General features: G+C 41.7%; 1 protein-coding gene across 1 annotated transcript in view; it reads right to left on the bottom strand.

Moving 5' to 3' along the window:
* Window positions 1-1,708: 1,708 nt before the first annotated feature.
* Window positions 1,709-13,599, bottom strand: part of SIRPD (signal-regulatory protein delta) — a 31,498-nt gene continuing 19,607 nt past the window's right edge. The window contains exons 4-5 of the mRNA XM_011943383.1: window positions 4,608-4,763; window positions 1,709-1,898 (exon numbers count right to left, since the gene is read on the bottom strand). Coding sequence (XP_011798773.1) covers window positions 1,882-1,898; window positions 4,608-4,763 — 173 coding nt within the window. The 3' untranslated portion in view covers window positions 1,709-1,881. The remainder of the gene's footprint in view (window positions 1,899-4,607; window positions 4,764-13,599) is intronic.

Raw genomic sequence — 13,599 nt, 5'->3', positions numbered from 1 at the left:
CATTCATATCTTATGGCAATCTGTGGTTCCATGCTTTTAAGATTATGTTTTTAAGTTTAATTGGTTGTAGTACCCTGAGTACTAACGATATATAATAATATAATTATTATTATACAGCAGATACTCTTCTAAGTGTTTTCCATTTATAAGCCCATTCACATTTATAATTCTTATAACAAATCTATGAAGTGGATACTATTGTTATCCCTACCTTAAACACAGGGACATTGAGGCACAGAGAATTTAACATTAAGAATCCTAATTAAGAATTAAGGTCACATAGGCTGGGCATGGTGGCTCACAGGCCTGTAATCCCAGCACTTTGGGAGGCTGAGGTGGGAGGATCACTTGAGGTCCTGAGTTCGAGATCTGGCTGGCCAACATGGTGGACCCTCGTCTCTACTAAGAAAAATCCCAAAAAAATTAGCCGGGCATGAAGGCACATGCCTATAATCTCAGATACTCAAGAGGTTGAGGCACAAGAATTGCTTGAACCTGGGAGGCAGAGGTTGCAGTGAGCTAGGATCACGCCACTGCACTCCAGCCTGGGCAACACAGAGAGATCTTGTAAAAAAAGAAAAATAGAATTAAGGTCACATAGCATGTAAATGGCAGAGCAAGAAGTTGATCCCAGGCCATTTGGCCCTGTAGTCTACTTTACCCACTGTGCTTTGTGGGCCTTTGGAAGATTCTAAAGAGTTAGGAGTCTACTGATAGATGGCCCTGGGGTTACATTTCACCCTGCTCCTTCACTGTGACCTCTCACTATCCTCATCTTCTGTTCATAACCTTGGCACAGGGGCTAACAAAGGGGGAGCCTTGGGCTGGGCTCCCAGGGATTGTAATTTGTTTTAGGACAATGCGCTGGATTTCTAGGGATCTGTACTCACCACGCACAAATATCTGGGTGCCTGGTCCAGACTTAATCTCCACGTTAAGCTCCCTTTCTGGAATTTGACATGGTAGTAGGTGCCGGCTCTGCCAGCATGATGCTACAGATATGGATGGAATAGTTCGTGTTGTTTCTCTTTGTGATGTCTGAAACAGTTCTTATCCAGGGGAAGTTGCCTTCTTTTTGGCTGTAGATTAATTCCTGGCCTGGTCCAGTTCCTCTGAACCACTGGATGGGCCCTATAGGCATCAGGGAGGTCACAGTGCAATGACCAGTCTCCAGGTGTGACATAGTCTCCAGCTGTGACTGATACAGACTTCTCAGGCTGAATCACCTGCAGCTCCTCCTCACCTGCCACTCCTGGAAGAACACAGGTCGGCTCCAAGCTCCAGCTGCGGCTGAGGCTGTGGTCCAGGTGCCTGGATTCAGATTGCATTTGAAGCCCCATTAATTCTTTCTTTCCATAACATGTATTAGCTTTTAGGATGGTCACATTTCTTAACTGGGTATCAAGAGAGACATAGAGACAAGACAGACAGACAGCCCTTGCTAAGGACACAGTCAGGAAGTCACAAGAGAAGACATACATCTAGAAAAGATGTTCAACAACCCCGGTAATCCAGTGAAGTGCATAGTTAAACCACAAACAAACTGCTAACCTCCATGACAGACTAGCTGGAAAAGTTTTTCAAAAGATGTACACAGGTTTCAGCATATGAAAGTTAGAGCACATTTTCAGGCTGCAATAAATACTAGAGGCAGGTTGGTACCAAGGCAAGCAGAGAGGTCGATGAAACAGAAGAGAGAACCTAGAACTGGACCCAAATAAATAGACAGATTTACTGTACGATCAAGCTGGCATTTTATGTCAGTGAAAGCAAGCTCTCTTGAAGAAGGCAAATGAAACTCCTAAAAAGTAGCTGTCTCCAGGGAGCCAGATGAATATGGGGGCTTTTCTTATTTACTTGTACATTTCTTCCCTGTTTGGATTATTTTGACAGCAAGCCTGAAATACAATAAAAATAAAATAAAATAAAATAAAACATTTCTCCCTCCTGCAAGCTAAGAGCAGCCACAATTTTTAGAATATTAGCTTAGCAAACATGAAAAAGATGCCAATTTTCTGTGTTGCCAAGGGTGTGGTGAGGCAGGCACTCCCACATACTGCTGATGGGAATAAAAATTGACACAATCTCTCCAGATGGCAATACAGCATTATAGTCATGATCTTATGATCTATGTACATGTGACAAACCCATATTTAAACAAGTAAAGTGGAGATACTTTAACCAAAATCTGTTTAGGTCACCCCTGTCCATTGCTGCTGCTTCCGTGCTGTGTGTGGTGAGATAATGTATTACTGATATTGAGACACTCACGTTTTATTGGGAAATGGTTTTTGAAACCAAAAAACACTTTTGAAATGCAATTTTCCAATAAAACTCATACTCTTTGACTTAGTAGTTCCTCTTCTAGGGCCTTATTCAAAAGAAACAATAAGACAAGGGTGAATATGCTTTGTAAAGGAATGGCAATCATAGTATTTACACTCTAGAAAAGTTTGATGTAAGGCCCATGTCCAAGAATAGGAGTGAGTTAGAAAAATGATGGTACAACCACAAAATGGAAAACTATGTAGTGACTGAAATGATAATGTTGATGTATATATTGGGGACGTATTGATGATGTTGCAGACACATATATATTTACATGGAAAAGGATCCCCAATTTATCATTGAGTAAAAGAATGAATAAATCACCATATTTTGTGTAATCCTATTTTTGTTAAAAGTTCGATGTATATAGAAGCAGCACAGTGAAGAGGTCAAAGTAAGAGCTAGTGGAATCCCATTGACCCAGGTTTCAATACCTCCTCTATTGCTTGATTACTATAGTTTAAATATTTGTCCCCTCCAAAATTCTTGTGGAAATTCAATCCTCAATGTGCAGTATTGAGAGGTAGGGTCTTCAAGAGGTGATTGGGTCGTAAGAACTCTGCATTATTTCGTAAATTAATGGATTAATGGGTTATCATGGGAGGGGAACTGTTGGTTTTACAAGAAGAGAGAGAGGGACCCAAGTACAGTATGCTAGCATGCTCAGTGCCCTCACCAAGAGATACCCTGTGCTGCCTCAGGACTCTTTAGAGAGTCTCCACCAGAAAGAAGGCTCTCACCAAATGTGGCCCCTTGACCTTGAACATTTCAGTCTTTATAACTATAAGAAATAAGTTCTTTTTCTTTATGCATTATCCAGTTTCATGTATTCTGTTCTAAGCAACAGAAAATGGATGACATTGATGAAAATAACCTCCCTGAGGCTCTGATTTCTTATCTATGTAATGTATACAACATGGAAAGTAAAACTTCCTATGCAATTTTGTTGTGAGACTGAAACCTGAAAATCTTTGAGAAACCCTCAGGACTGTGCTCATAGAAGGACTTCTGTGAAATGCGCTTTCCATTTTTAACCACAAGTCCAGTAGGCTAGCTTCCAGCCCTGACAACCTGGTGATTCGAGGAAGCCCACACCCTTCTGTGGCTTTCAATTCCTTCTTCTACCAAGCCTGATGGACTCTTCTCATTTCCCATGACTTTTGTGAGTTCTAAGTGAAGACATAGACTTGCCAAAGGCACAGAGTGAGTGGTGCAATGGCCTGATGCAGCAGGATGATTTTCATGTGCTCATATTCGCACTTCCTAAGCCCTAAAAGGCTGTAACAGCCAGAGTTCATGTAGGTGGTTCTGTGTGCTACACGTTACTCCAAACACTTAACTATATTAATTAACTAGTTTGATTCTCACCACAACTTTATTGGAAAGGCATTATTATTTATCCTGATTTCACAGACAAGAAAAGAGGCACAGAGAAGTTGAGTAACTTATCCATAGTCAAACAGTCTACAAATGATGAAACTTGGATTTGAACCCTGGCCTGTTGGCTTTTTTTTTTTTTTTTTTAAGATGCCTGTGCTTTTCACCACTTTATTAGGTGGAGTCTAAACTGAGATGTTAATACCATTGGGAGAAGGATGGGTGCCCTTCCTGACTGTCCAGATCAGCTTTGGAGAGAAGGGAGTAGACAGGCAGGAGAAACGCCCACATCAAGAACATAATCCTAGGTTACTGAGATTCTGGGAGACTTACTAGTCTAAAAAGGACGATTTAGCATTTTTTTTCTAATAGTTCCACATTGTATGTGTAGTACTTGTTATCTATCTATCTATCTATCTATCTATCTATCTATCTATCTATCCAATCTATCTATTAATCACCTATCCATCCATGTGTATTCATCTTAATGACAGCATCCCTGTCTCCCTCCTGGGGACCGAGGAGTCAAACGCTGCTCCTCTACTTCTTCCCTCAGGATGGCATCAGGTTCTGCAGGTCAGGCCTATGGGGTTGTGGAACCTTCACAGGATGTCAGGGGTGTAGGGAGTGAGAGGGACTGGGCACCCCTGTCACGGGGAAGTGCCTGGATAGGAGAGAAAGCAACCCCTGTAAGTGATAAGAATTCTGGAGGGATTTGTTTTGGAGACACATGTTATAAAACAAACTATTTAGGGAAGTGTCTTAAAGAGGAAGGGGCACCAAAGAAAGAGGCCCTAGAACAACAGAGATTCATCTGCCCCACTGCAGGTGGCCAAATGGTACCGCTGCCAAACTCAGGAGAGCATCCCTGCACCATGGTACCTGAGGGTGGGGGCACTCACCTGTGAGTCCCAGCAGCCAGAGGCAGCAGCAGGGATGGATGAAATCGTTTCTGTTGTTTCTCTCAGGCAGGGCCGAGAGGCAGGGACGGGCATCGTGGTGGACCCTGGAGCCTGCTCTGCCTGTAGGTCTGTTTTGGGGAGGTCCTGGATTCTGCTCTGCTGAGAGAAGCAGAACTGTATCTTCCATGATATAAGAGGAAGTTACTATAATGGGAGGAAAGGGCTGTGGGATTATGACAGTTCCAGTTTCTAGACTGTGAAATAGGAATCAGATAAAAGCTAAGAAGTTACTGATACAAGCATCCCAAGTTGCTTGGAGGGGGCCTGGCAGACACCCGTAGTACAGAGACTCTGCCCTTTGGGACCCTCACTTTGTGTCAGGTGTGCTGGTGACCCTTCCTCGTTCAGGAGCCCAGGAACAGGGTCTGTCATAGAGAAGGGTGTGTCCAGCCTCCTGTGATAGTCCAAGACCTGGGCTCAGATGGGCTGTGCAGCTAGTCAGGAGGAGGGCTCCTGGGAACGGGGCTTCACAGGTGTGGGTCCCTGTTTTTCCCCACTCCAGAGGTGTCAGTTGTGAAAATGAGCCTGAAGCCACATCTGATGGGGGGCTTTGGCTCTTCAAAGTACACTTACAGGGGAAGTGGCTTTGAGTGAGCAAGGAGTTAGATCTTGGGAGGAGGAGGATAGTTTCTGTTTTAGAGGAAAGGGGAAGAAGCCTGTGTGTGTTAAGCGGGAGGTGCAAGGCCTTACGGTGCTCAGACTGTAGAAACAGTGACATGCAGAAACACAGCTGGGAGGAGGAGGGGTATCTCTTTTGTCTGTCCCTAGTCTGGGGCCACTCCCTGGAGAAGGGAGTGGAGGAGCTGTAGAAATGCTCACAGGAAGAATGCATCTCCTCTCTTCCTTCTGAGCAGCAGCCACCTGCACATGAAATCATATCCAGAGCCTCTAGCCATGAGCTCATCACTTCTGTGGGCCCAGTGCCAGACACTGTCTCCTGTGACTTAGTTTCCCCACTGCTCCCAACCCCTGCCTCCTTGCCAGTGGCTGACTGGATGTTGGTGATGAGAAGGGGTGGAATGAAAGGGGCCAACCAGCGATAGGATTTGATTACTCTGTAGCATGATGAGTGTCCCTCTCCCCTCGACACCTAATTCTAGCTTGTTAAACATTTTTTCTGAGAGGGATTTCTTGACAAGGAACTGGTCAGAGTGTTCCATTTAGCACTCATTGTTCTAACTCTAATCTCTGTCTTCCTGATGACAGATTCTATTCTCCAGAGCTGATTGCAACAAGGTCCCTCTTCCCTCACGCTCTTTGACACTCCTCCCATGGAGATGTAGGCATATGTTACCTCCCCCTGAGTCTGGGCAGGCCTGTGACTGTAACAGAAGCTATGCGATGTGACTTCTGAGGCTAGACCATAATAATGCCCTGTACTTCTACCTGGCTCTCTTGGGATGCTCATTTTTGGAACCTTGCCACCATGCTAGGAGGAAGCGCAAACTAGCACGCATGAAGAAATCACATTACAGGGATACATGTAAGAGTTCTAGCTGACATCCCAGCTAAGATGCAGCCAATATCCATTACCAATCATCAGACATGTAAAAGAAGAAGCTTCCAGATGACCCAGCAGTTGAGTCATCCCTAGGAGAGTTTCCCAACCGAGACCCCAGGCAACATATAGCAGAGACAAGTCATTCTCGTACCCTGTCTGAATTCCTTACCCATAGTGTCATTGATCATAATAAAATGGCTGTTTTTTTGACCTTGTGTTTTGGGGTGTTTTGCCATGCAGCAATAGTAACTAGACAGCACCCTTGGCAACATTTTCCCTACCACCACTCATTAGCTTCTGTCTCCTTCACTGGACTTGCTGTTCCTTATTCGCAGGAACCACTGAATACAGGGATTAAAAGGCAGTCTTTGGGGCCAGAAGGAACAGTGGGTCAGAATCTTGGACTTAGGTGGTACTTGCATGGAAGTGGGCAAGCCATCCACCTGCCTATGCCCTGCTGTCTACTAAGCAACTACAGGGCATACTCATCACTCACATCCCATCAGTTCTTTCTTCTGTGTCCTCATCTCAGTGTATGTCATACACTGAGATGGGATTTGATTGTTAAACCAGAAAACCTTGGTGTCATTTTTGATTTTGATAACTCCTCCCATTCCCCATATCCTTTAATCTAAATATATCTTTAGTCTATTCAGACCACTATAAGAGAATACCATAGACTGGGTGGCTTATAAGCAACATAAATTTATTTCTCACGTATCTAAAGCCCGGCAAGTCTAAGACCCAGAAGCTGGCAGATTTGGTGTTTGGTGAGGGCCCACTTCCAGGTTCACAGATAGCTTCTCACTGTGTTCTCACATGGTGGAAGGGGCAAGAGAGTTCTCTGGGGCCTCTTTTATAAGGACACTAGTCCCATTCATGACTCTACCCTGATGACCGAATCACCTCCCAACAGTCTTCCTCCTAATACCGTCATACTGGGCATTAGGATTTAACACATGAATTTGGAGGGGACAAAAACCTTCAGTGCATAGCGATCTTAAATCCTCCTGCATCTCTCTCTCCACTACCATTTCTGGCTTGGACAGGCTACCAGTTTGCCTCCCTTACTCTTTCTATTTCAGTCTTTTCCTTACGCTGTAGCCAGAGTGGTACTTTTAGAAAGTTAGAGAAATCTGACCATGCTTCTCTCTGGTAGTGGCTTCCCACTGTTCTTAGGGAAAATAGAAGATTTTTCTCTTGTTCCTGACTGATCTGGCTCCAAATGCTTTGCTAGCCTCAGCTGCCAGCCCTTTCACTCCCAAGATGCTGCTCTTTCTTCCCTGGACTTCAGATGACCACTCCCTTCTCCTCCTTGTTATAGATAAACTGAGAGTGCCCTTAGTACCTTGTAAGAATTGTAATCAGATGTTTATGTTGGAAGTCTTCCTTACTTGCTAGAGCACACACCTCAGTGAGAACAGAGGTTGGCTCAGCTCTCTTTCCCACTGAGAATGCTCAACAGGTGTTTTGTACCCAGGAGGAAATGGCCAGTGGATTCATGGTAAGTGTTGACAGTGACCCCAGGTGTTTGGTCTCTGATCTAGCTCTCCCCAGAAGCGTTAATGCCACAGGATCCCTGTCTGTTTGGGGATCCTACAGTTGCCCTTTCTTTTTACCCCTTTTTGGGGCTCCCCCATCCCTGGAAACCCTGGGAGCCTGACACTGATTAACTAAACCACAGTAGTAGCCTCACAGCTACCTCATCCTTGATCTCCACTTGGTCAGGACTGGGTTCTACCCTTAATTTTGGATGCTCCCTTGGATGGATGTTGCTGGAGGACAAAGAGTTGATATCTAGCCTTGTGAGATGAGACATTGCCTCCTCCTTGGGTCCTAATCCCCTCTCCTTTCCTGAAGACATCTTTTGCAAATGCTTGATCAAGCCCCTCTTCCCCCATCACCACATCTGAGAGGGAGCTTCTTAGTGTATTCCAGGAAATTCCTGGGGAAGTAAGAGTGATGTGCTCCTCTCTTGCTGCCAGATGAACCTGGGCACCATGTGTCCTTGTGGGCTTTTCTTGGAATGACTTCTTTCTAATGTTAGCCTGATCCCAGACCAGGCTGTGGCCACAACCTTGTCCTGACTCCCTGGACCTCCCCTCAATTTACAGTTAGGCCATCTACTTCCTGCAGAATGGAGGGTGAAGACTCCATCACCAGCAGCACCTTGTGGCCTAGGAGGAGAGTCACAAAAGGAAGGGTGGGCAACAAGTATCATCAGAGGGCACAAGGGAGTCCATCCTCCAGGACTTTCACTTTCCCATCTGAGGCTCCCAGGGCCCATCTTAGACAACGGTTCCCATTGCACTGTGCCTTGCCAGCACAAATACCTGAGACAGGAGCCCAGGTGAGAACACATGCATCTCACACTGCTGGGCTAGGCCTTGTCTAGGAAAAAGGAGGCAGCTCCAACCATTTAACTACCTTGTATTACCTTGTTAGCGCTTAGCATTGTCCTATGAGATGGCTATTATGATTTCTATGTTGCTGAGAAAATCAAGGCTCAGAGATTTTAGAAATTTTCCAGGATCACAAGGTAGTGAGAATCAAACTTATGTTTGTCAAACACTGTGCTCATCCTTGCTGCCCCTCTGAATCAAGAAAGGGCAGGAGATCCAGACACCCGGGACACCCAGAGCCTGGAGCCTGGGAGAACACCACCACATCAGGGCACAGAAGGATGTGTCTACACTGACAGTAAGTGGAACGTAGATGTACTCCTATTGAGAGAATTTCAAGGCTGCTCTGCTCAGCACCAGGAAGGACCTGGGTTTAATCAGAAAATGATAAAAACACTAAAAAATCTCCTGGCAAGAAACCATTAAGATCATTCAAGGAAACACAGACTCCCTGTCTTGACAGGAGTTTCAGACATTATCTAGTCCTCTTATGACCTTGTACCTTAAAATCCTAGTACCTGAAATCCTGTTTGTGGATAGATGAAACCTTAAAAGAAAGGGCAACAAATAATATATAAGAGATCTCTCTAGGGAGTTGGATTGGGTGTACTTGATTCCTAATAGAGATTTAGTTTTTGATAAATACCTATACGATTTTGGGTTGTGTGTGTGTGCGCATGCACTTGTGTGTGTGAGGGAAAAGGAGAGAGTGAGAGTGCATGAGTCAGCAAGAGAATGAGAAAGAGAGTGGGTTTTGCTTTTATAATTTAAACTTTTATAAATCTGAAAAAGAACGTTTTATGGAAAGATGAAGGAGCCTCCTTAAATAAGTCATGGAGGCCTTGCTATTGGCTACAACTGAGACCTATCCAGGTGAGCAGAGGCCCAAAATGTCATTTTTACAGTGATCTTCTGCCATCCGTCTTGTTCCACCTGGCAGGTGAGCATAGTGTCCTCCTCATGGTCACTGTTTTCCACCAGGATGGAGCTCTGCATGCTGTACAGTCCATCTTTGCCCTTGGTGGGGGTTAGGGTCTCATCTCTCTGGGAGACACTTCCATCCTTCAGCCAGGTCAGTTGCATGTCCTGGGGATAGAACTCCTCTGCCTGGCAGGTGACATTCATCTTGTTATTTGAGGCAGGGTGCTGAAGAATGGACACCTTGGGTGGAACTGAAATAGCATAGAACACATGCTCAGATGTCATGAAACAATCAGATCCATCTGCTTATTGCTTGGTGGCCATTTACTTAGCACCTACCTAGGATGTCGCTGTGCCTAACACATAGTAGATGTTCAGTAGTTGGAGTGACCTGTTATTATTTAAGCCTGTTCCCTGGAGCAAATTTGGAAAGAACTATGCTCCAAAGACATGTGAAAGCCGGGCACATGTGGTGTTACCTACCTATTATGGTCTCAGACAAATCAGCCTTCCCATGGAGAGGGTAATGCAAGCTTCGGTGGTACACACTGCAGGTAACATGAGAGTTTAGGTCATCTAGAGCCGGGACTACCTCCGTGGTACTGACAATTTTGTAGGCATTGCTGTTCTTTAACTGAACCACGTGGGTCTGGAGGGATGAGAGTTTCTTCCCATTTTTGAACCACTTCAGGGTGACATTTTTGGGATAGAAGCCGTAGGACATGCAGCTAAAATTCACAGTCTGCCCGAGCAAGGCCCTCTCCAAGGGGCCTATTACCACAGGGAGAGAGGGTGGAGCTACAAGAAGGAAGATGAATAAACAATTAGTGTTGGTAAGCTATAAAGTATTCTATGTGCCTTATAAAATTTTAATTCTGACAACTCCGTGATTAGGTATGATAATGTCCATTTTGTAGATAAGGAAATTGAAGCTGGTAGAGGTAAAATAAAAAATGCTAGCAACTTGCAAAGCCTGGACCGGAAAACTGGTTTATCTGACCACACAGCCTGTGATCTTGACTCAGGTGACACTGTTTCTCTGTTCAGGAGCCATATTCGTATGTCTTTCTCACTCTTGGTATTGATTACTCCTACTTACCCATTCTCATTTAATAAGGTTTAGACAACAAGGAATAGAAGGAAGTGTTCTTAGCCTAATGCTTATCTACCAAAAATCCTAAAACAAAATATCTTTAATGTGCAACTTTACAAGAATGTCCTTTAGTCAGCAACAACAGGATACCTACTCTCATTGTATCTATTCAATGATGTACTGAAGATTCTGGCCTAAGCCATGAAACAAAAAGTCATGAATAAACAATAATTGAGAAGAAAGGAAAATATAATGTAAACGGACACAAAAAACTTAAGTGAACCTATTTGCTGACTAAAAAACTGATAGATTAGAAAATCAAATGAATAAAAATTTTTAAATTATTATATTTGACTGCACACAGAATAAATTCCAAACAGATTAAATTCTTAAATCTAAAATTTAATAAAACTATAAGAAGAAAAAAATAAGGAAATATCTATATGTCTTTGAGGTGGAAAAGAACTTTAAGACAAGATCCTAAAAATACAACTCATTGAGATTTGTAAAGTTGACTTTAAAGATTTATAAAGGTAACTATAATAAGGGTCAAATTATACACGATGAGAAACATAAAACTTAAAAGCAATCAGTAAATAGGAGAGGAAAGGAAATAATACATATAAGGTAATGTGAATGAAACAAAAAGCAAGCATAAAATATAGAGGATCAACAAAACCAAAAGTTGCTTCTTTGAAAACATATAATTCTCTGGTGAAAATGAAAAGAGAGGAAATAAAATATTAAGAGAGAAAGAGAGATACAATCACAGATGTGCAAAAGGGGCATTACTATAAATCTTGCAGACATTAAAATGATAAAAATTGGATATATTGAATAGCTTTTGCCAATATAAAATATAAAATTTAGAAAAAGTGAAAAACTATCTGGAAAAATGTAGCTTATCAAAAGTAAATAAGAAGAAATAAGAAACCTGGGCAGTATCAAAATCATTAAAGAAACTGAATCAGTAATTTAAAAAATTTTCCTGTAATGAAAATTCTAGATCTAGATGACTTCACTGGAAAGATCTGCCAAACATTTATGTAATGAATAAATTTTATCTTATGTAATCTTTTCTAAAAAATAGAAAAAGCAGATAGACTTCCCAACTCATTTTTTGAAGCTAGCCTAACTTCAACAACAAAATTCCAACAAGAGTAATATAAAGAAAACACATAGATTATTATCTTACTTCTGAACATACGTTAAAAAATCTCAGACAAACTTCAGCAAACTGAATAACACACTATCACCAGAGTGGTTTTATTTCAGGAATAAAAAGTTGAATTAGTATTAGATCAGACTGGGAAACATGGCAAAACCACATCTCTACAAAAAATACAAAAATTAGCCAGGTGTGGTGGCATGGGCCTGTAGTTCCAGCTGCTGGGGAGGCTGAGGTGGTAGGACCACTTGAGCTCAGGAGGTCAAGGCTGCAGTGAGCTGAGATTGCACCGCTGCACTCCAGCCTGGGTGAAAAAGCAAGACACTGTCTCAAAAAAATAAAAATAAAAATAAAAAAGAATATCAAATAATGTTATTCATCACATTTCCAAATTGAAAGACAGTAGAACCATATTACCATTTCAATAGATGCAGGAAAAACATTAAATGTTAATATTTATGTTTAGAAATTATTTGTAAACTAAGAATAGAGGTGAATTAATCTGATAGAGATAATCCATTAGATTGAACCATATGGAATTGCTATTTTTATTATATGAAAAATGATAGAATATAGGCAATATCATATGGTTCATCCTAATTTTAAAAATACAACAAACATTATAATCAAAGGTAAAACATTGAAAGCTTTGAAATCAAGTCAATGTAATCTGGCTTGCCACCAGAATTTAAATCCAATCTTTTATCAGAGATTCTAGTTTGCTTATGAAGTCATAAAGGAATATAAAACATATAAAGATTACGATTAAATACGTTAAACTGTTATTATTACTACATGATACCATTGTGCCTTAAGAAAGGCCAAAAGAATCTATAGACAAATTTTTTGAAATAATATGAGAATTTAACAAGTTTGCTAGGTACAAAATCGATTTAAATTCAATTTTAACAAACATTAGAAAATTAAAAACATTTTAAAATGATCTCATTATAATAATATTAAAAATACAAAGCATGGAGGAATCAATCTGACAAGAGGTGTACCATGTCTATAGTAAAAACTACAAAACTTTATTGAATGACATTATAAAGGATCTCAATGAATGAAAAGACATACCATGTTCATTGATAAAATATAATATTGTAAAAATAAAGAAATGTATGCATAGGCATATATGAAGATACAAAGATTTGAATTATTCCCAATTGATAAGAAGTCAGTGTAATCACAATTAAAATCCCATAGATTATGTGTGTGTGCATATGTGAGTGTGTGCTGAACTTGACAAAGATATTCTAAACTTTTCATGGAAATGAAAACGGCCAAGCATAACCAAAAAGAATAAGGTGGGATGACTTGTTCTACCAAGTACAAAAACTTATTACAGAGCTGTAGTTATCAAGATAGTGGTGTTTGAAGGGACGAACAAAGAAAACATGGAAAAAATTAGAGAGCCCCAAATCAGATCCATCATATGGATGCTTAATTTTTGACAAGTTTGCACTGCAGAGCAGTGAAGAAAAGGGAAATTTTTAAAATAAATGAAGTTGGAACAATTAGATATTCATATGGGGAAAAGTAAAATCTCATATCACAAATATGGGGATTCAGACTAAATGTGAAAGGCAAAACTATAAAGCTTAACTATAGGAAGCTATGTAAGAGCATGTCTTCAGGATTTAAAGGATTAAGGAAAGATTTCTTTTTTTTTTTGAGACGGAGTCTCGCTCTGTCACCCGGGCTGGAGTGCAGTGGCCGGATCTCAGCTCACTGCAAGCTCCGCCTCCCGAGTTTACGCCATTCTCCTGCCTCAGCCTCCCGAGTAGCTGGGACTACAGGCGCCCGCCACCTCGCCCGGCTAGTTTTTTGTATTTTTTAGTAGAGAC

Source organism: Colobus angolensis, unplaced genomic scaffold (assembly GCF_000951035.1).
Source record: "Colobus angolensis palliatus isolate OR3802 unplaced genomic scaffold, Cang.pa_1.0 Scaffold219, whole genome shotgun sequence".
Classification (NCBI taxonomy): domain Eukaryota; kingdom Metazoa; phylum Chordata; class Mammalia; order Primates; family Cercopithecidae; genus Colobus; species Colobus angolensis.
The sequence above is the reverse complement of the archived record's forward strand: the minus strand, read 5'-3'. Positions and strand labels throughout refer to the sequence as shown.